Below are 24,189 nucleotides of genomic sequence, written 5' to 3' on the forward strand. Positions count from 1 at the left end.
TGTGGGTTTTTTTCATCTTTATTTAATTTCAAAGGCTCTGTTACTAATTTTCTCTTCAAGACTTGGTAAGCTGGCTGAAAAGATATGCATTTTGGTTTTGTACTACAGGAATAAGCCCCTATTACATGACATCTCACTCACTACAGTTTTTTCTCTCATTTTCCAAGGCGTCTTTGAGATAGTTATCAATAACAGACAGTAACTGGCTAAATAGTCTGTTAGCTACTTTTCCTTTCATCAGTTAGTGAAAAATCTGCACAAACTACATACAACAGTGCCAGCAGAAGAAAATTCCATTTGTTAAATATAGATTTTACAGAACTGTTGGTTTCTAAGTTCATAGGAATCATTTCCACTGCTTCTCAGTGGCTCTTTCTCATCCCCCATGTCATTGTCCTTTATCTGTGCAAAATAGGCAGGAGAAGCTTTGCATTCATAATGCCTATCAAGAGATTTCAGGTGAATCAACATATGAAGAGCATAGGCAAGAACCAGAAGCAGAATTAGTGACATAACCAATCCCATAAGTATTGCTGGAGAGAAAAAGGATGCACAGTCCTTCGCATAGGCAAAATGTCCTTCTTGGATGTTAAAACCTTGAATCTACAAAGAGAATAAAAAGGCTCACGTTAAACCAACTGTCTGCTCCCTTGGTTACAAACAACTTCATGAACTTGCTCTTGACCCCAGGAAGAATTTTTCATTTAATACCTGCTTATTGCAAAATTGCATCTGTCAGTGCTAGTGGGAGTTAATGCTCAGAGTTTACCCAGGTCGGTCTTCTAGAAATGTCCATTTATTCTAATACCCTTCACTCTGCTGCCCAAAGGATATGCAGTTGTGTTTCAAAGGAAATCGTCTATGATGACTCTTGATAGCCTATTCATCTTTAATTGTCAGCACTACCAGCATTTGTCAACTTTTCAAGTTAACGGTGCATTTCCAGTATCGTTTGTTGACAATCTCCAGAGACTCTGTTTCAAACTGCATAAACTTCAACACAACAAGCAAGGAAATATACCCAACTACCTACCTTAATATTACATATTATTATATTATGTAAAAATATATTAATATACATTATTTGAAATACTAATGTATTTCAATCAGCAATCAGATAAGCACTCAACTATGGCCCATATTCTTAAGTTTTAGTTGTGGCTTCAGTCCTAAGGTGAAGTTTGCCACATTGGTAGTCAGGGAACTGTCTGCTTCATTAGATCGCTTTGTAGGCATTTATCACATGGTGAGAAAAGAGGGTCAATTTTCTCCCCCAATCTCCCTTTTCAGATCTTCATCCCCTATGACTTAGATATCTAAAAGCAAGACATCCTGGTCCAGTCACCTTAGTCTTCCTTATTGCCAAATACAGAAAAATAGGCACTTTCAGAAGATGATTAATCTCATCCTAAGACAAGGACTTAAGATGAGTCAGAGGAATTATCTACAGGCTTTAGAGGCAGAGTGGGGTGACTACAATGAGGGCACAAGGTTGAAATTACTAGGCATCAAAAGGTAAGAGAGATCAATCCCATACTAGGTGGTTGCTGCTGTTACTGATGCCAAGTTTGAAAGTCCAGCTCAGAGAGATGTAACACTGAACATTAAATTCCACCCCCATGCTGAAGGGAAACCCGGGTGAGAGACTGCAGAAAATTTATACAGTCCTTCATTTCCTTGGACAGGAAGTATAATAATGTAAGTCTTCACTTCTATTCAATTTCTATTTCAAGCTCCAAGGAGATCTTGTCAAGTGTAATGGAAGGTCATTATACTTTCTTGGCAGTGAAGTACAAAATTTCTTATCAGTCTGCCCATGGGATCTATTTGGCTTAATTGCATGGCATTACCTGAAAATCAGTAAAAGTGACTTCCCAAAGCTTCGAAAGATCATTTGCAGAGCTGGGTATGAGGAGCGCATCATATCTCTGCAAGCTGCTCACATGTTCACAGTGGTAGGAGTAACTTGCCGGTGCATATATTCTGGTTGCATTAAACGTTGCTTGTATGGAGTGGTTGTAGAGAAGCTGCAGCCTGTGTAAACTGAACCAGTTCTGAACAGACAACTGGTAATAGCTGGTTGTTAGTAAGAATCTGAAAATATTGTATGGAAGGAAAGACAAGTAAGAAAGGAAGTCTACCAGGAGCTGTAGCTATTAAATTCACATTTCAATCACTATTAAATACCATACTAGCATTTCACCCATTTCTATCAGTGTGAGCTCTAGCTCTGTTGATTAAGTCTGGAAAGCGATAGGAGTTTCTTCATAGTTGCAGCTGAAGGAGTTTGCTGCTCTGCCACACAGTCAGAGGAAATGTGAGGGATTTTTCCCAAATGACTGGGAAAATGATTGGTATTGTACATCCATCCAGGACATGGAAAACTGCTTATCAAGAAATATTGTTTCCTTTGATCGTCAAGAAGAAACATAACGTAGGTCACAGTCAAAATTCACATACAAAATTGTAGTTAATTAGCAGGGTTTAGCAAAAAATCTCAGACATGGGAAGATTCTGTTCAAAAGAGACGACCCAACCTTTTTTCATGACTAGAAAAGTCAACATAGAAAAATGTGTTTACAAAACAAGGCAGACCTTGTCTGTAAAATGATGCACCTATTACATGCAGGGGTCTTGATTACGCAACCAATAGTTCTACCACATTACTTTTGTTATTGTATTATTACATACATTCTCCCAAATTAAGGTCACACAAATCATGATTTTCTTTATCATCTTTATATTTTCTTTAAATACCTAGTATTTTCTTTGTCATATAAACTTACCTAATAACAAGTCCCTTTAGGTTGCCAATGTCACCAAACTTCAGAGAAAGCCTAGGTTAAAACGTAAGTAACATCAGGCTAAGTAAAACTTCAGAAATCTTAAGAGAAGAAAGCAGTACAAAAGATTAAGTTGTTATACATGGAACATTTTGCTCAGTACAGCTTTGAAGACAGTAGAAAACAAATAAACAAAAAAAACCTCTCAACTGATTAAATCTTGCTCCAGTGAAACCCAGTAGTTCAGCTGTTAATTGGAACGAGGCCTAGACTATCCAAAAATAACAGAACTGCACACTCAATTTTCCACACACTAAAATCCCACTGCTTCCAGTATTGGATGACAGGGTAATTTCACTGTGTACCCCTTCTCAAGCCATGATATCTTAGTCATTAGTCCCTTCTGTATGTCATTAGAAAATGTAAACAGACACATTATCCTCATCTTTTTAGACACTAGAGCATAACAAATGCAGAGGACATTCTATGACATTTGAGTTCAAATTGCAGACACGTGCATCATTATGGCAACATAAAACACAGTGGGAAGTAGCTCTACAAAGCCTATCTGCAGCGAGCACAGACACCTGAAGCTTACTGAAGTAAAAGGCCCTAGTAGGTTAATTATAAGCTAATGCATACTCTACCATCCTTTCTCCATCTCTGGAATTAACGCATTGTAGCATGTGTGACTGAGGGGTATACTCTTTTTATGTTTGTTAAACAAAAATAGTTTGCCTCTTATAACCAGCGTAATAGATTCTAAGTGTAGAATGTAAGAGGCTCCAAAGAAACACAAGGAAAAACTTCTTTACTGTAAGGGTGACAGAGCACTGGAACAGGCTGCCCAGATGAGTTGTTGAGTTTCCTTCTTTGAGGACATTCAAAACCCACCTGGACAAGTTCCTGTATGACCTGCTGTAAGTGGTCCTGCTCTGGCAGTGGGGTTGAACTAGATGATCTTTTGAGGTCACTTCCAACCCTTGAAATTCTGTAATTCTGTGACATAACATTTTCAGACTAAGCTAGAGACAAAACACAGTGAAACTACAAAGCATCTGTAAGACTTCCAAACCTAAAGCTGAAGAAAATATATATATATATTTTTAAAAAAATCCAAAATCAGATAGTCCTATAATTTCAAACAAGATCTAGACTTCTTCTTCTACTTTGACTAACACTGATCCAATAAGCGAGGACGCTGAATATAGACTATCCCTTGCTTTATTATATAGGAAATCATAGATATAGTTGAGAATCGGGTACAGGCAAATCTGTCATTCAGTTCAGTGGGCTGATCCAGATCTGAATCCCTATAGGCTGGATTGTTATATTTGTCTAGCAAATGCAAATGCGTTCAGTGTCAAATATATTTTCCTGGCTCTAGCTACTTTGCATTGATTAGACAGTATAAACCAGCTTGAAAGCTGGCCTAATGCCACAACAAAGTATTGTCTTAACAAAGAAGGCTGGAGAAGGGAGAAGTTTCAGGCACTTTTCTGGTGTGAGCGAAAGTGGGCATTGTATCATGTGAGCATTCAGTCAACAGCTGGCATCACTTAGGTCAGTCCTTAAACCTGAGATTACAGAGCAATGTTCAAGCCATTTTTTTTCCCTTTCTTCTCCAGTAGTCAAATGCAGGCTGCCTGAAACATCTAACCCAAGACTTGTACTTGTCAATTACACTGAGTTTAATCCCTACTCGTGAAACCAGGTTATACGTTTTCCTACCTATACAGCTGCTCACTCACTCTGTCCCCAGCACCTCACAACAGGACAGAGGAGAGAATAGGAAGAGGAAAAGAGAGAACTCATGGGTCAAGATAGAGTTTAATAAGTGAAGGAAAGAGGAGGGAAAAAAAAAAATGAAAGTTTTACAGAGGCAATCCATAACCATATCCCATGAACAGACCAATGCACAGCCTGGAAGACACAATCCCTACCCACTTCTCCCTCTACTGCAGTTTTTATTGCTGAGCATGACATTAAATGGCAGGGAATATAACTCTGGCTGTCCACGTACTGTCCCCTTCCAGCCACTTGCCAAACTCAGCCTACAAAGAGAGTGACAAACAGAGGGAGCCGGGACGCTGTGCAAGCACAGCTCAGTGAAGGCCAAAACGCTGGTGTGTTATTAACACTGTTTTGATCACAACGTCAAAAGACATAGGAATTATCTCCCTGCCAGATGGAGCCAGGACAAATCCTAATTTCTTATAACCGTGTTTACAGAATGCAGCATGCACTCCTGTGACCAGATTATAGAGATATCTGTGACAGATAGGTAAACAGAGTAGCCTGCTCAAATAACAGTCTCCAAACAGCAGCTCCAGCAGGATCCTGCACTGTCTTTGTAATTTTTCAAACCTTATGAAAAACTATAAAACTGTACTCTATGTTTTGCAGTCCTTACTTTTGCATGAGTGTATTTTCTATTAGGCTACAATTATTACTAATAAGATTCTTTCTGAATTGCAGAGCAGAATAGAAGAGTAAATGTTTGTTACTACGTCTTATTTTTGAAAGAGTATTACTCCATTCTCTAGACCTTCCGGTCAAAACATAGTGCTGGATTAGTTCACACATTGAAGACACAAAACTCAGACTGTCTTCTTGAATACTAAGATACCACAGGTAGAAAATCTGGCTGCTTCTTCAATCACAGTCTTGTTGTAATCTCTCTAAAATTTCTGTGCACCTTGGGTTATCTTTCACAGATGTATAAGCAGAAAGAAGTAACATCTACTTTCTATGGAAACGTCCTTAGATATACAGGTGAGCTAAATAAAACTGCTGGGTTCAGTGGTGTTACTATTATTGTAGTGTGTCATTACAGATTTAAACACCATTTATGGGGCAGACTCAATATCCAAATTCTATATGTGTCCAGTTAAGTATTCACCTCCTAATTTTCACTCTTGCCTACCAGAGTTGAATCGGTGACCTGGTATTAGACATGAAGGCAGCCAGCACACTACATGGAGGGAGAGAAGTGGTCAGGTACATGACAAAGGAAACAAAAAAAAACCCCAAAGTACGACTGGAAGATTTTGTATACACTTAGGTTAACATATAGCTCTCACTCAGGTTTAGCAGGAGCAAAGCTGCTAAACGCTGTTCACATTGAAGAAAGTCACGACTGAGTGGGATGTTCAGGTCTTCAGAGATTATTCAGGTCATATGCAAACCTGTAGTGAATTGATTCTTTGGCTCATGGATCACATTCTGGGACTTGAGGTTACCTAACACTGTTTCTAAATACACATCTGCATCTTACACCAACACTGGCATTACTTTACAATTACTTCACAATTGCTGGCATTTATTTACATTTACCATCTTACATAACTGCTGGCACGTATCCTACAAAGGGATAAACAGTCATGCACAGTCCACTCCTAAGCCACCCTATCCAACATAGGATCCATTATTCAATCTCCCAAGCAATTATGTAAAACACCTGGAGACTAAAGAGATCAACAGCTTCAGCTTCATAGGCACTAAAACTAGATGGCCACAAGGATTGACTGCACCACTGCAAGCGATGAAGAGAGCTACGTACAGCTATGTGCCCCTTGAAAGGCTGGCCTGAAAGTATATATATAGCCCATGCTGCCCCTCTGCCTGCAATGCCAGGACATTGTAGGAAGCAGCTTTCTTCTGGGGCTCTACACCACATAATACAAGGTCTGTTTTCCTTCAGTATGTATTTACTAGACTTATCATCTGGTACTAGTTCCACTGACAGAGTAAAACGCTGCCTTACATTGCATTGTCTTCACTGCAGTTTGAGTCTCCAACATCCACTGTTGCATGGACACCAAATGTTTTCTCTGTCAAATCCAGCTGTGTGTTGTTTTCAAACTTAATCATGATCCTCTTGGCCCAGAAGAGAATGCAGGGGATGCCATTAACTGTGACATTGAGAGGGCTGTAATGACTGTGGGCGAACGGCCTCCAGGATGCTCTTTCCCACTGTCCTTTCCTGCTCAAGTTGTAGCTGACAACCTGATTTAATTACATAAAAGATCAATATCAGAAGATGTGTATTTCAGGAGTTACTCTCCATCCTACCAGAATAAAAGACACCAGCACTTGGACAGTACCTGTGAAGCCAGTTCTCAGCTGCAGCAGCACTGAACTGAGGAAGCAGAGAAATCTCTGGCTAACCCCTCGTCACCACGAGAATGGCACCATATAGATCTCTCTATAGTTCCAGTAAAACTGGCCAGAGAGCCTCTATAAGTTATATCTATTCTACTAGAGTAGTATCATTGGGACAAATGGCATTCTTAGCATGCTCCCATCTCACTCCAGCACACTGTAGAGGTGCCCAAATTGAAGAAAAGTTTGAATCACAAGAGGCTCACCCTAGCAGAAGACTCTCTAGGACACCTGTCAGGCAACTTAATTTTGAGACAGTGATCTCAGGCTCACAAAGGACTTAAAAATTTAACTATCATTTCCATATTTCAAACTAAAATTTCAAGACATCAGCTCTTTTTCTTCTACAGGTATCTCCTACGTGAATATAGTAATGTATGCAATGTCTACATGGCTATTTTACATGACATATGATAAAGCAAATTCAAATCATATACAAACAAGAGAGGTATTCTGAGTCCTAGTTGTAAACAAGAGAGGTATTCCGAGTCCTAGTCATAAACAGCATCTTACCAGGTTCCAGAAGGGATGCAGTTAAGCCCTGAAGCTTTGTCTTGGCTTAAAGAGAGATTTTTTTACTGTTCAGATTAGTGAATCACATCTCCCAGCTCAGACCCTGAAAGACCCTTTTTGATACTTGACCTTACATATGGCATAAGACTGCTTTAGGATTAAATTTAGTAACTACTCAGAGCAACAAGCTGAAATCAAGGTAAGATCACGGTCAGAAAACAGAATGCAACAGCCAGCAAGAAACACCGACTGTCTCTTTTAATTTGTACAAATTACGAGGCTTTCTCAGAAGTACAAGTGAGATTTAATCAACAGATTGTGTCATTTGCAGAGTTCAGGGTTCTCTGTAAGTTTTTGACAAGACCTATAGGCTGGACTCAGGAAAAGCTCCCACTAAATGTAAGCAACCTTTAGTTTTGGTTCAGCTATTCTTTTAATATCAAGTGATATATGCAAAACATTAATCTCACCTCAGTCCTCCAAAAAGCAGAAGAAATATTGTACAGAAGGCAGTGAATGAGTACCACATCACAGTGACTTAGACAGTTTTGTTGGTTATTTCTAGCAAACAATGTATTATTTCATTCAATAATGCAAATTAGAATACCTCAATGTGCTATGGAAAAACTTTACAGATCCAGTCTTTTAAACATTACCTGTGCAATTTCTACTTGATTTACGTTAAATTGTGGCTTCACATCACTGTCATAATGCCAACCTGCAGAAAAAAATGTTATTAGCCTACAAAGAAAACATCCAACCATTTATAAAAGCAAAATCTTGCATGTTCTTATAAAAACAATAATTATCCCTGCACAAAATGTGTATTTCAGAATATCTAATTTTGTTTTGGAAAATATTTTTCTTCACTCAGATATTGCCTTCAACATATGCATTTTCTAGTTTACCCTACCTCACTCGTACAACAAGGTTTCTCTTCTTTTCATCAGACATCCTGCCACCCTTACTGGGAAGTGGCCAAAATTACAGGAATCAGCTATACATGTATTTATTCACTTCAAAGACACTCAACACAAGCAAAAAGCAAGCCCTGCTTATCAAAGTATGTGTATTTGATCATGTGGAAAAAGCACACTAAATATGGGTGGGAATTCCTTTCCTGGCACTGGCCAGAGATGAGAAGCTGTGACAAATAACCTGATGGCTTGACTGCTTGCTGGAAGAGTGAAGTTTCACAGATGGCAGAACATTTCATGGACACTCTAACGGCTTCATCCTTCAACTCTAACAGTCCTGATTTTCATTTGGTAAAAAAATAAAATAAAATAAAATAAAATAAAATAAAATAAAATAAAATAAAATAAAATAAAATAAAATAAAATGAGTGAAAACTTCTTTCTTCCATACCCTCATATCTTCACTGATTCTCAGAGTCAGTCAATAAGTCATTATTTTAACCAGGCAAATCCTTTAAAGGATATCTGCTAAAGAGGCAAAGACTTTACTAAAACATTTGACAGGAGAGTTGACTAATGCCAACAGAAGAACCATCTGGAAATTAAGATCTTTTACAGCCACAGTAACAGAGCCACTATCCAGCCATTAAGGCCACTGGAGAAAAAAAATAAAATAAAATAAAATAAAGCCTTACCATTTCTTTGCAGGGAATCTTGATGTGAAAACACACGGGAACTAGAAGAGAGGAGAAAAATATTTACTGCACTGCCATCTGCATTAAAAGTCTGAAATAAGTTTACTGGTGAGAGGTCTTGTTCCTGCTACATTGGATAAAACATTCAAAGCACAGCTCAGAACTGTGGCTGGTTAACGTCACCGGAACAGGGCAAATTAATCCCAAAGACAACGTATCCAGGATAAAAATGCATTTTCAGAAATACCTCGGGTAGGTCAGTCCCATCAGGCATTCCCATATCCTTACCATATTGACTAAAGGCTTCATCAACCCTCTTGTCCCTTTCCATGGGATATCAGTTTTGGGTTAGAGACTGAAACAGTTCCAGTCCATTAGCAAGGCAACACAAGGATAGTGCTGCACTATCCTCAGCCCTCTGTGAGGACCAGAAGCAATACATTCCATTCCTCCAGGACAGAGCAAATACACTGGGCTAGCATGCCTTAAGACCAGATTTACAGCCATCTGAATAGTTCCAAGCAATCCCAAATCCCATGGAAATTAGCTGCAAGGTAGGGCACAAGTGAAGCATGTCTCAAGTGACAACAACCAGGCTCATGCAATCTTCAGCCTTTTATTTTCTTCTTTGGTATAATTTAGGAGTAAATCTTCAGCTGGTGTTAAGAACGATCTGTTTTCCTGAACTAGAGATTCAAGCCCAGTAGATTCACATACATTGTTATAAGACCTGAAAGATCCAAACCCAAGAAACTATGCTGTGCCTTAGGCCTAGACTCCACTGTCATGTGGACACACCAGCTCTCCCACATTTACCATTGCATGTCATCCCCCAGACACTCCGCCGACAGTGTCTTCCAGGACACAAGCAATGATGGGGCCAGATCTGCTTCACACTTACTTCATGTGGAAATACACTTCCATCTTATTTTCATGCCTTGTTTCTGTAGCAAGGCACTCTCCCTAGTGAAAAGATACAAGCTGAAGTTCATGCTGTTTTCCAGTGTCAAAAGCCATTACAGACCAGCTTGACTTGACTATCTCCAAGAATAACTTGGGAAGATGAGAAAATTCTGAGCTAGTGAGCAGTGAAACAGACATCTCAGAGATAAGGCTGTTGCTAGAAACCAGATGTTCTTGCTAGATCCACAGAGATGTAAATTCAACAAGATGACTGGCAGTCAATCACTTTATTCTATAAAAGCCCAGTCCCATTCTGTGGGGTGTGAGAGGATTTCTGCCTATCCTCCTTCGGAGTGTGTCTGAAAATCTTTCCCCGTGAGTGGGTATGCCCCTCAAGGTTACCCTCCAGAGCTGAGAGAAAGAGTATTAGTCACTGTCTTTGATATGAGTGAATAACATACTCTATGAAATAAAGTATTCTCTATAAAATAAGCTAACTTTAAACTGTTAATTCAGTTAATAATACATAGTAGCTACGGTACTAATATTGTGTAATTGCCTACTAAAACAGAAACCCCGTATTCCTATCCTGACTGAAACTGTATATTAAATATATTTCCAATTCCAAACATATTGTTATTCTGTAAAAATAAAATTCTGGTTTTCTGTACTCTCTGAGTTTGCCATCATCAACCTGCAGGCACGGGGAACAGTTTCTTACCTCTTTTCCAACCCATCACAAAAGCAAGATATACACAAAGCCCAACATATAAGGACTAGGAATAAAAGTAGCTTTCATCATTTCTATGTAAATTGTACTGTAAGGTAGTTGCAGCGTCAAGCCTTGGCCCTGCTGGAGAGCCCTTGAACAACTAGGTGAACCCACTCCCCAGTGGAGTCCCTGGGCAGGGGAACTTCTGACCTCTCATGTGCTGCAGAAGTGATTCCAACCCAATTTTCTTCACAGCATCTGCAATGGCAGGTAAATACGAGTCCAAACAATGTAATACCATCAAAGAAGACATGTGGGGCAGCTTAGAGCCTGCCCTGCCATGCCTATGTGGTTCCAGCAGTTAGGGAACTTTTTCACACTAAACCTGGCTTGCCTGAAACCCATGGCAACATTACCAGCTTCAGCAAAGCCCAGATTTCACATGCAATGACTTGTTTACACCCAAGGTTCAGGAGGGCAGAAGGCTCTTTCTTCTGATTGGTGTCTCCCCAGAAAGGCATACTCCCTGCTGCCAGAAATAGATCTCATGTGTCCCCTTTTCAAACCCCTCAAACCCAGAAGGCAAAACGGAGTCTGTATTCCAGCTTGTCACTTCACCACCAATCACCAGGTCTGATGGGCAGCTTTGTGCCAGAAAACCAGGCAGGCCACTTGGTCCCTTCAGCAAACAAGGCAATAAAGCAGAAGGCAGTCTCAAGAAAAAAAATGTAACACAGCACAAAAAGAGACCTAGGCTCTGCAGCACTGCAGTAGTGACTGTGATCTGAGCTGAAAGAACAGCAAAAAGATCTTACATTCAAAACATAAATAATATTGTGTAAAATTATTCTGCCAGTTTTATTTACATATCATGAGATCAGCTTTCTCCTCAAAAGGCTGCACACTTTGCCCTGCTTTGACCCACTGCTCTTTGGGTGCAAGGGTTGGTGCTGGGCTGAGGCGACCAAGACAGTCAAAAGGTCTTGCACCTTCAGAGATGGGTGGAAATAATCCTCATTTTGACAGGCAACAAAAGACATAGCAAAAAATGGATCAAATCTCCTTTTTTTGCTCAGGCAAAACTCTCTCTTAAGCTGTTTAATGACTAGGAACTTGGGGTTTGTGAATTGATGCAGCCTAATTTTTCTTTTCCAAACTTCCCTCGTGACAGATTACACCTTCAGGCTGAAGAAGGCAATTTTGAGGCATTTTTTCATTAGATAGGTACAAAAATGAGACACAGTAAAAGGAAATTAATGTAAATTATTTAGTTACACTAGCTTCAGTTATATGTTGTTGTACTTACATAAAATTATGCTTATTTATACTTTCAGCTTCTTCCTGGATGCATTCATAACTCATTACTCCAGTTTGGAAACTTTAGTGCTGTGATAGGCTGACTAAAACATTGGGCTGAGAGGAGACACGCGTAAAATTGTGTAATTCATTTCATTCCCTTACTGGACTTAAAAGGTTTCTATGCTGTTCTGGAAAGAGGAAGGGTTATCTTTTCTTTCGTGATTGTCAACTAAAAAACCCTAAATCTTTACTTAGCTCCCCATTTAGGATAAGGCTAACACCATGGACACACAAATTAAATCAGTTTGAAGCATGCTAATTGATAGGCAGCATCAAGCACTGAGGAGTGACTACAATGAATACAAGACTTAACTCACTGCTAACACCCCTGTGGGAATCTGTCCTGGGCAGAATGGTTAGAACCAGCCCCCAGACAGCCCACAGGTGCAGGTTGGGAGCTTGTGACAATGTTGTTCGACATCTCTACAGCCCCTGTAGAGCCACAACCACATACAGCCGTGCTGCTCCAGAAGAAATGTCAAGTTTCTGCTTTCAGCATGAAGATACTCAAATATAGATGAATGTGCACAGCTAATGAAATATTCATGCTTTCATGAGGAATGCAGAGGAGAGAGTGACCCGGCAACCACCGCAAAGTACTACAGTATGACAAATAGGTTCAGTTACATGGCTCTAGGGAGGCAGAAAGAGGCTTGCAAGTGAGGTAGTTCCACCCAGGTACTCTCATTCCTTGCTTTTTTTATTAGCAGTGCTGGCTGCCTCCTCTTCTCCTCACAACGTGTGCAGCCCCACTAGAGAAAGGCCAGAGAAATCCATCATGGCAAGGCTTGTAGTCTTTTCTTTGTCTTACTAAAGACAGACTGCTATGGCACAGTCTATTCAGTGGCATAAGAGAAGGATCAGCTCCCAGTTTCTGAGCAAGCACAAGTTGATGTTGACATTATCAGGTCTGTCATAACCCTGTGCTGCCACAGAGTGTGTGATCTGTTACAGGAACAGGTGGCCTCAATGGCCACCCCGTGTCAAACCAGTAGCCTTTCCAATTAAAAAGCAAGTTGGAGAACTCACAGGCCATCTCTGGCAAAAGAGTTCATTTGCCCTCAGCTGGAGTATGTTTCATAGAACAAAAGCACTGATAGAAAAAACTGGGAAAATAACAACACGTTAAACGTATATATTCATTTTTGTATGCAAGAATGTTAGCTACATGTACAAGAGAAAGGAAAATAGAGCCGCCTTCTCCAATGACTGCAAAAGTATCAGCAAAGACTGGATAGACCTGCAAATCAGTGACAGCAAATCATTTTTAGCACACTGAAATAGAGACTACACTTTCAGACTTACCATCTTTTTTCAGCCACGTTACCCAAAAACTTCAAATTCAGTTCCACACATAGTATATGTTTTCATGACTAATATTTATTTTTACCAATTCATAATGTACATTGTGTGTTGAATTTACTATACCAAGTATGTCAGGAACCCCCATAAAATTGGATTAGCCCTAATACAAAGCACTGGGATGACTAATCACAATGTAAAACCCAATTAAATAAGATTATAAGCATAAGGAAGCATAAATTCTCTCTTATCAGATGACATTATCCACCTGCATAAGATAACCAAGTCTGGTTTATTTGTCTGAAATACTCCAGCCCCTGAAGACTTTCACATAAGCAGACTGTTGTCCACTCAAATGAGGTGTGTGAATAAGCCTGGCACTCAGCATGGAGGCCACAGGTAGTTTTCACAACATCAGGTTAAAGGAAGCCACATTAACACTGTGTTTTACTCTCCATATTGCTGCAGTATTTTAATTTCTTGAAAATTATCACTCTGATACTAATGCTGTCCAGCTGCAGACTACCTCACTGGCTGCTGAACTAGTTTCAATTAATTCATGAAGCGTTTAGTTGAAAAATAACATGTGAACCTTCAAATACACTAAAACCAAAATTATGATGACAAGTGACAAATACTCGCAGAGCACCTGGTAGCAAGGAACTGGTTGTAGTCCTCGGGACACTGGTTGTAAGTAATTCCAATGCAGTTACTAAAATCATAAATCCTGAGAAGCCAGATTCAGGATAAAACCTAGTTCCTTCTAAGAAGCATTGTAACAAAAATGGTTATAAAATTTCAAGTATATCTATTTAAGTTCTATCATGAAGAAATACCTATAAAGCCCATGATTCTTAAGTTTTTAATTTTTAAGTATTCTGTGTCACATTTCGGTAGCTTCATGTGTGATTTGACACAGGGAGATAAATCTGCATAATTATTTTACAATGTGATGATTAGCTTGTTCTGCACTTGAACACGTCTGATATGAACTGGATCAGAATAAGAACATACTCAAGCTTTCATTTTTAATATAAAAAAAGAAACTGAGCTCATAGAACTTCTAGCAGACTAACACTGTGCAGGTATGATCCCACCTCCATTGAATGCAAAGGCAAAATCCATAGTCAATTCACTGGCACCAGGATCACAACTATTTATTGTAATAAAGCTCGTGTAATGTTCCACTGCTTGCTCTCTCTCAGATTTTGATTCAATTGCAAAAAAGTGCAGTCATGCTAAGAAGACACTAACAAATCTGAAAACTGGCAGAGGAAAAGAGCAAGTAAGCTATTTAAATGAAAACATATTGTAGTATTTATTGGTAACTGACTACCAGATCTCTTAATACAAGCTTAAGCAAAGCACCACATGTCCTTCTTGCCTTAAATGCATAGATTTTACTGCCAGCTGCAACCTTCATCAGCATATTTGATCTGTGTGTTATTAGTGACTTTGAAGCATGATTCAACTAATACAGTTTAGGCTGTTTTCACTTCTGTAATGCTTGGCTCTAGAAAGTCCTCCCCCCGTGCTACAGTTTGGGCTTCACATTTATATTTCATTAGAGAATTAAATAACACTATAAACAATGATAAATACATATCTCTAGTAATTTTGAACGTTTAATATTTCTTTGCAATACTGAATTTATGCTTCACATATTCATTCTACAAAAGTAGAGCACTTTACCGTCTATGTTTCTTTGAGCAGTTTTCACACCCTTGCTGGTTTTCTATTTATAACTCAGTTTTTACACAGACCAAGGAAAGTCACTGTGACAGTCATTAAACTGTAATGAAGTGTAAGACAGATGTTTAGAAAATGGTCATTTTAAAACAATTTCTAGAATTGCTTATAAAATGGTTTTAAAGCTACATTTTTTATGCACTGTGTGCTTTAAAATAATTTCTGTATTAATCCCAAGTGTTTCTAAACCTGAAAAGAACATTTAAATTGTGTCCTGACACCCAGAACTGTGACCAAACACACTTCCACACAGCACAAATGACCAAAAGATAACATTTAAAACAGGTACTCAACTCCATCAACAGAGTTTGTGGATACATGCTCAATTACTGACCTGCTGTCCACCGTGGCATTCATCTGCTCCACAGACACTGCAAACCTCAGATACAAGAAAAGCAGCAGGAACCTGGCTGCAGCGTTTGTTTCCATTGAGAAGAGAGGCAGAGCCACTCCACATCCAGCACATCTGCTCCTCTGGTCCAGCGGGCAGCCTGGCGCCTGTGCTCTGTCTGGCAGGATGACAGGCAGGAGATGCAGCCAATCACAGGTGAGATCCACTGCTCCATCACCGCACTGGTACCCACAGGAGAAATTCTTCCTGCTCTCTGATCTATTCTGACCACAGACATCTACCACTGGCACCTTCCAGCTTCCCTGTGAATTAAAGATCACACATTCTTGGGAAATGGTGCCAGGGAGTCAGCTGTTTGCTAAAGAAAAAAAAAAAATTAAATCAGGTGATCTCTCCAGGCTCTGAAATGACATAAAAGAGCACTTTTTATCTTTCTCAACCCTAATCTTATGGAAAGGTGAAGGTGCCATTTCCAAATAGCTCTGAAATGTCTCCATCTGTATGATAATCAGAGAAAGAATTAAATGTATTTTGAAATCTTACAGTTCCTTTGGAGTAACAGTATTATCTCAATTTTACAGATGTGAAAGCAGACGTAGCAAGCTTAAAAGTCATTTGGAAGTGGTTTCCTTTCATCAGCACTAATTCAGTTTGTGTCTGTACATGTTCAGCTTTCTGCCTCAATTGGTTTTATACCTATAGATAACTCTAAGCCAGAACACCATTGTTGAAAGCCCACAGCATTACATTGCCTGTTTCTGGTCTGTCAGCTCAAGACATCAAGGAGCAAACACATCACTGAATAAAGAAGGTTTGTTCTCAGATAAGTCACTCTCAAAAGACACACAGGTCACAGGCAACAGTACCTTTCCTGCAGACCCTCTGTCCTCATCAGCCTTCTCAAAATACACAGCAAAGATGAACGAAAGGCATATGAACTCACTCCTCAAACTCTATGACCCACATGTGTTCTCCATGCGTTGCTAACTGCACAGGACCACAACAGCTGAAATCAGGGTAGTTACTTGTAGACCAGCTGCAAGAAAAGAACTCTGCAGCACACTCATGCACAGTCTGGCCAGCCTGGAGGGAACACTGGGGTCCAGACTGAAACAGGGTCACAGTACCTGCTTTCAAGTGCACGCAGCTCACTCTCAAAATGAAGCTCGGGCCAGATCTTGGCTGACACTTTGTCACACGGAATGCCTTCTCCACGTAAATATCAGACAGGACACTGTCACACCCTGCTTCTGCTATGTGTGCTCATATATATATACCTATGCATGTGCACACATAGCCCACACGCCCCCACTGCTTTGTTACTCTGTAGCAAGAGTCAGCTGCCTGTCAATGTCAATCACACAGTTAGTCCCGCTTCAGTGATTAAAAGCTTCTGTCTGTTGCGTTCCATTATTACTTTATGTTATCTTTATGAGATAAAGATAGGGGCTTTAGCATCATACTATTAAAAAGGATTTACGATCTTATTTCATTTCTCCTTCTGTGATACAGACAGCATGCACTAATCTTAAAAATCTCTCAACAGCTTGTCCTCAGCCATACCGCTTCTATCCAATTTAAGGAGGAATCAAGATACTTATGTGAGAATCCCAGCTTAAAAAATGAGATGTAGGAACACAATGATAAATAAGTACCAGCTGAAAGTAATCTCTAAATTTTCTGTGAAGCGCCAGAAATGTATGATGCTAAATTTAGAATAATTACGTCAGTACAGAGATATGGCTCAGATGAAAATTTTAAGCAGCCCTGAAAAGAGGCAGAAGCATCATACACTCTCTTCTAAAACTGTGAAGCCACTAATGTCACTGATAAACGTTGCAGTGCTCCCGACCCATTGTCCCAAGACCAATAACACACTTCCAGTCTGTGTGTTTCCCTAGTGCTACCAATTTCTAGGGAGAACAATCCTTCTCAGACCACTGTTAGTCACAGATGGGGAAATACAAGTCAATTTGCTCAGACACAAAGGAGTTTCTGCAGACAATCAAGAAAACATGTAATATCAAACTGCTACCACAAGTTAAACCAATACAAATCAGTGACATTATACTAACTTCCTGACACAAACACTATGGCTGCTGATGTAGTTTGCTAATCAGCATCTGAAATAACTGTAGAAGCAAAGAGCATGAAGAAATGTCCTTACCTTTGATGCTTGCTAATATTAATGATGATGATAACAATGTTAAGAATGATACCATTCTTTAGAATGTTGCTTTTTTATGAGGCTCAAGCGCAAACATACTCACATGGTATCTAAAAAGGAATGAGAGCCACTGAAAGCAAAGAAGAAATTCTAAGCATTTGCTTTATTCTGGTGAACAATAAAAAAAAAATCCTACCACTTCTGCATTACAGGGTTTAAAAAGAAAATTTACTAAATCCTTACTTGCAGTAGCTCTGACAAGATCATGATTAGATGAGCTCTTCTGACTCAGTTGGGGAATCAGTGTTGTACATTTGACTGTTTTACATTGAAATCAATCAAACGCAGATTTTCAGCTGCTTCAACTACACACATACACAGTGCACAAACGATAAACAGAGGACCATGGGCAAAGCCCATACATGGTTTTACAGAACACATAAGGCCACATTCAACTCCACAAAGGCACATGACAAAACCTAACAGTTTTGTTTACACCCTGTGAGATGGGCTATGGTGGTTGAAAGTTACCAATATTCCAAGTAAGAAGATTAAAATGCTGTTTATCATCTCTTGGTTTTCCCCTTGGGCAGAAAGGTTTTGCTCATGATAACTCTTCATGCAAAATTTGTCCTTCAGTGATAAAGCAGTGTGTTGCCCAGTGTTTTGCTATATGACCGGGGGTGGCAGAAAGGACACAGACACCAATAAAAAGATTAAGCTTACTTTACTGACTACTTTAAAAACATTACAGAAAATAAGATAAAGAATTCAGTTACAACAGTAAGCTTATAACACTTTTATTCTTAAGCAGCAAAAAGTTTAAGCAAGGTAATGCACCTAGTCATTGCTACAGAGGAAGAGCAATAGTGATTAAGAAAGATCACCAGTTGCCCTATTGATTTGTTACCATCATCCAGACCTGCAGTTGCTGGGGAGCCCCAGATGCAGCCAGGATTTGGAAAGTCTGTCCTGGCAATTGGGAACTCCTATGCCATGCAACCTCTCATAAGGGAGATCTCCAAAGCTGTTACAAAAGGGTCCACCTTTTTATATTGTTGAGTAAACAATACATAACCTCATCTGTGGAAAATCTGGCATCATCCTCTGTTGAGATGCCACCTGAAACTTGGCAAAGGCTTCAGGAGGAACCAAGAGAGCTTCTTTATCTCCGGGTTTTTTTCCTTTCAACCTAGGCTGACCATCTTGTTTCCCAGCCTTGAACACCAACCCCTGTACACACAGGAACTGATACATCAGAATGATAAATATTCTCATAGACATTTTAGCTATGTCCCTCACTAATAAACAGAGACTTTACTCTCATCAACAATTATATTTTGTCTAAGCTACCTCTTTTGCTATTAATCGCACATATTTCATTAATGCAATTATTGTCAGTAAAGAAAATACTGTCTGGAAAATAGTAGCAAGTGCAATTATGCTGGGTCCATTTGGAAGCCAACTATTATCCGAGGCCTCTTTCCCAGGCCTTGGCATATCAAGCAAACTTGGTTGGTTTTTACTTTGTATCACAGCAATTCAGACATTTCCACTGCTAGGGAGGAGGCACAGTAGGAGATTTTACCATACTTTAAACACCACTGCTCTTTTTTGCCACCTACCTCACAGTAAAGGTAGTTAAGCATCTGGCAATTACATTCAATGGAAAGGTTCACAGTTTTGTAAGGTTTGTGAAGCAAACCATCAGAGACTGATAGGTTAGCCAGTCAGTATTGCTGGCATCTCACACATCCCTGAATGTGTCACCACAGTCCAGCAAAGCCCCTGTCAAACAGGATGATTACATAAATGTTGATGGAGACCCTGGGATGACAGCTGTTCTGCCTGATGCTGCAATGATTATACACACACTGAGCTTGCATGCAGACATAATTTTAAACACGGGTGATTTCTCTTTGCACCTCCTCAGGCAGACAACAGCACAATCTATTTTCAACACAGTTTATACTTACCTTCAGATGACATATCAGGTCACCATGAACTGAGCAGCTTTCAAAGACAGTATGTCTCAATCAAAGTAGGAGCTGCTGCATGAGGTGCTAGAACTTACTATATCATTACTATTTTTTTACTTTCCAACATGCATTGTTTATCTGAGTCAGATATATTCACTATGCACTGACAATGTAACAGAAGCATGGACAGAAAACTTAATGTATAGAAAAAGCTTGTCTCAGTTCCAATAAAATCCTCTCTGGACAACTACTTTGCCCACAGGCCTTTCAGTCGTCATTTCCATCATGCATGCTGGGATGTTGCAAAAATTAATCCTGTTACAACTCTGTCTTATTCCTGTCTCCTTCCTTCTTCCTGCACCCACCCTAACAATCCCAAAGGATGCTGTTCTATTTTGAGACATCTCCATATAGACTTCAGGCCCTATGATGGCTGGTCTGGATGGCAAACAAGAATGAGGATTCTGATTGCTAGAGCTCCCTTTAGGGAGTGGGACAAGGCTGGGATGGGGGTGAACTGCACACAAAAAAGAAACAACAAAACAGGTCAGTCTGTGTTACAAGGTAGATCTACCACAGTGGAAGGAGGCTCCAAAACTTGTGTGTCTTCACTTCCCTGGAGAATATAACTGCAGTCAGTTTGTCTTAAACCCATCGGTGTTTTGTAAAGTATTTGCCATTCCAGTGACAGAAAACCACGGACTCTGAGGTACCAGACAAGCCCTAATTCCCTCTTCGCTTCTCCTTCCTTTTCCTTTTTGTTGTTGTCCCTGTTGGAAAAGGCACATGAGGAAACACAGAATCTTAAGGGTTGGAAGGGACCTTGAAAGCTCATCTAGTCAAATCCCCCTGCCAGAGCAGGACCATCTACAGTAGGTCACACAGGAACTCATCCAGGTGGGTTTTTAATGTCCCCAGAGAAGGAGACTCAACAATCAATCTGGGCAGCCTGTTCCAGTGCCCAGTCACCCTCACGGTGAAGAAGTTTTTGCTTATGTTTCTTTGGAACCTCTCATGTCCTAGTTTGTACCCATTGCCCCTTGTTCTATCATTCGAAACCATTAAGAACAGCCTGGCTCCATCCTCCTGACACCTGCCCTTTATGTATTTGTGAACATTAATAAGACCATTCCTCAGTCTTCTCCAAAATAAAGAGCCCCAGACCCCTCAGCCTTTCATCATAAGGGAGATACTCCACTCCCATCTCTGCGGCCTGCAGCTCTCTGTCCTTCTTGAACTGAGAGGCCCGGAACTGAATACAATATTCCACATATGATTTCCCGAGAGCAGAGGGGGAGGAGAACCTCTCCCAACCTACTAATCACAGCCTTTCTAATATACCCCAGGATGCCATTGGCCTTCTTGGCCACGAGGACACATGGCTGGTTCATGCTCATCCTGCTGTCCACCAAGACCCCCAGGTCCCTTTCCCCTACCCTACGCTCTAACAGTTCATTCCACAGCCTGTACTGGTACATGGGGTTACTCTTTCCCAGATGTAAGACTCTGCACTTGCCCTTGTTGAATTTCATCAGATTTCCCCAAAGTCAACTCTCCAGCCTGTCCAGGCCTTGTTTAATGGCAGCACAGCTTTCTGGTTTGTCAGCCACTCCCCCTAGTTTCGTATCATCAAACTTGCTGACAGTGCCCTCTGTTCCCTCATCAAGATCATGAATGAAGATACTAAGAGTATCAGTCCCAGTACTGACCCCTGAGGGACTCCACTAGATACAGGCCTCCAACTAGACCTTTCCCCATTGATCACAACTCTGATGTCATTCCTTCAGCCAGGTAACAACACACCTCACTACCTGATCATCCAGCCTTTCTCAGTTTTGCTGTGAGGATGCTGTGGGAGACGGTGTCAGATGGTTTACTGAAATCCAGACAAACCACATCCACTGCACTACCATTGATCCACCTGGTTACATCTTCATAAAAGGCTGTCAGGTTGGTCAAACAGGACTTCCCCTTGGTAAAGCCATGTTGGCGGCTCCCAAGGACCCTCTTGCCTGGAGACAGCACTCAGGATAACTTGTTGCATCCACCTTTGCGTTTCACACTCTGGTAGCCGGGGCTGCGCCACGGAAACCGCGGGGATGCTGCCAGCGGCGCAGGTAAAGGCCGGTGTCCGCACCTCAGGCGAGGACCGCACGGACCAACATGCCGGCGGCGCAGGGGACGACGGGAGTTGTAGTTCCCCGGAACGCAGCCGCGGCCGGGCGGGGAGGAGCGGGACGCGGGAGCGGCGCGTAGGGCAGCGGGGAGCGGTATGCAGGAAGGGGGCACAGGCTGCAGAGGGGTTGGTGTCTGATGCTCTCTAGTTCAGGCTTTTGATTTAAAGCTCTGCAGGATGTCAGAAATCAGATTATACTGGGAGTTTCGAGATAAACGGTGGGATTTGAGGTGGATTTATCTGACCAGCCAACCAAAACATTTAATTTTATAAGTGCTTATGTAACAGAGATGATGTTGTCCAAGGAAAACAACCTGTTTCCACCCAGCTGCCAACCATCCTCTGAGATAGCTGTTCCCAGCAGTTTCTAATCTGGGATATTTCACTACAAAAACCCTCAGCCAGGTGGAGTAAAGACCCCATGAGAACAGGGCCCACCTTTGCGAGCCCACTCCTGCAACGCCTGGCCGCGGTAGGTGTGTCCACGAGCATCAGGGACCGAGCCAAATCACTGCCTGGTGCCTTGAGCACCAGGTTGCCAGCAGCACTAATCATAGGGCTGCCCCACACAAAGAAACTGGTGCTTCATGCCCAGTTTGCTCCTCTGACACAGACTTGCAGACCAAAGCAGCCGAGCTCTTCCATCCAGCAATATGTTAGCACCCAGCTGATCCAGAGCAGCAGGAAAATAACAGCTCTTTTCCTCCAACATTGGTTACCTGAACTTCGAGGTAAATAACCTGCATCCAAACCCAATAAAGTTAACTGCTGGTTTTCGCTGGGATAGAGTTGATTTTCTTCACAGTAGCTACTGGGGGGTTCTGGTTTGGATTTATGACCAAAACGATATTGATAAAGGGATAATTTTGTTACTGCTGAGCAGTACTCACAGTAACAAGGCCCTTTCTACCCCACCCCACCAGTGAAGAGGTTGGTGGGGTACAAGGAGTTGGGAAGGGATGTCAGCCAGGGCAGCTGTCCCCAACTGACCCAAGGGACATCCCAGACTGTGTAGTGTCCTGTTTGACATATAAACTGGGAGAAATGGAGGAAAGAGGACATTCAGAGTGGTGGCGTTTGTCTTCCCAAGTCAGCACTATGCATGATGGAACTCTGCTTCCCTGGAGACGGCTGAACACCTGTCTGCAATGGGAGGCAGAGAATGAATTCCTTGCTTTGCTTTTGTTTTTCTTCCTTATTAAATTGTCATTATCTCAGCCCAGGAGGCTTCTCACTTTTACCTTGCAATTGTCTCCCTCATCCCACTCCAGGGGAGTGAGCAGCTGCACGCGGCTGAGCTCCTGGCTGGGGTGCATCCACGACACTGTCCCAGTGCAGCTGCTCAAAACAGTCATGTTACTCGCCCTGCGCTTTGGGGAGTGTAGAGCTGCTGAGTATTGCTGGTTAGTAAAGACAGACTGTGAAGCCACTGAGCTCAAATCTTCCAGCTGGAGGCTATTTCAACAGACTCAGGGTGCAGCTACTCCCCAGGATGTATGCCAGTAAATTTACCAAAGCGAGCCTTACTTGGTATTGATGTTTCAATTAAATTGTACAGTTAACAGTCTGGTTAATGCTAAATTTTAGGAAATGTATTACAAAGGTCTGTTTGTTGGTTTTAGTTGGAAGGGTCATCCTGTTGGTGACATTCATGGACTTCAAGGTTGTCAAAGTAGCCAGTGTTTCTATGTTGGCATTGTACAAGGGCAAGTTTTGTAATTTGTGGATGCCTTTCTGTCTTACAATACATTATATCTCCAAATGTATCTTCTGCATGCTATTAAACACTGGATGAAATGTCTGAATGAATGCTTTTGCAATGGATGACACTAAGCACTTGCCTCTGGCTTTGAAGAAAAAAACCCTATACTAATTTTGAAGAATATGGTGAAATGAACAACAAACTGTCATAACAGAGGTGTCCCAAAGTTATGATAAAGTTTTAAAAGACACGGCAACACCTACAGCAGCATCATTTCAAATCATTTGTTCCCTAGATCTTCACATCTTAATGAATATTTGTGTACCAAATGCCTGTTTGTTACTGTATATTCATTTTATTTATCAATTTCCTTCCTAGTCGACTTTTAAGTATTAGGCATCCCTAATGTTCTTAAGATTGTAAAGCAAAGCTGTCGCATTTTTAAAAGATTAACTTCTTTGTTCCTAAAATTACCAAATAACTATTGCATTCCACATTGGAATTGCATCTTCCAGAGAGTTGTCTTACATAATAGTAATGTTTGCTCCTGAAAATGGCAGCTGGGTTTTCATGGTGATTTGTTTGTCGACAGTCTTAATGGTTTTTAAATTATTTCATACTTTTTGATTATTGTCTCAAGATTGAATGTAAAAACATTCCTACATAAACACAGAAAGTACATCTTTTCTATTTAAGCTGTAAACACATGCTGTGTT

At 40.8% G+C, this 24,189-nt stretch overlaps 1 protein-coding gene across 1 annotated transcript; it reads right to left on the reverse strand.

The window, feature by feature from the left end:
- Positions 1-300: 300 nt before the first annotated feature.
- LOC104551980 (V-type proton ATPase subunit S1-like protein) lies at positions 301-23,126 on the reverse strand. Its single transcript, XM_062017661.1, has 7 exons — positions 23,013-23,126; positions 9,073-9,199; positions 8,117-8,178; positions 6,550-6,791; positions 2,787-2,837; positions 1,851-2,094; positions 301-603 (listed from the first exon to the last, which is right to left on the reverse strand). The coding sequence occupies exons 1-7, from the start codon at positions 23,124-23,126 to the stop codon at positions 301-303; spliced, it is 1,143 nt and encodes a 380-aa protein (XP_061873645.1).
- Positions 23,127-24,189: the final 1,063 nt, after the last annotated feature.

The sequence above is a fragment of the Colius striatus genome, chromosome Z (assembly GCF_028858725.1).
Source record: "Colius striatus isolate bColStr4 chromosome Z, bColStr4.1.hap1, whole genome shotgun sequence".
NCBI lineage: Eukaryota > Metazoa > Chordata > Aves > Coliiformes > Coliidae > Colius > Colius striatus.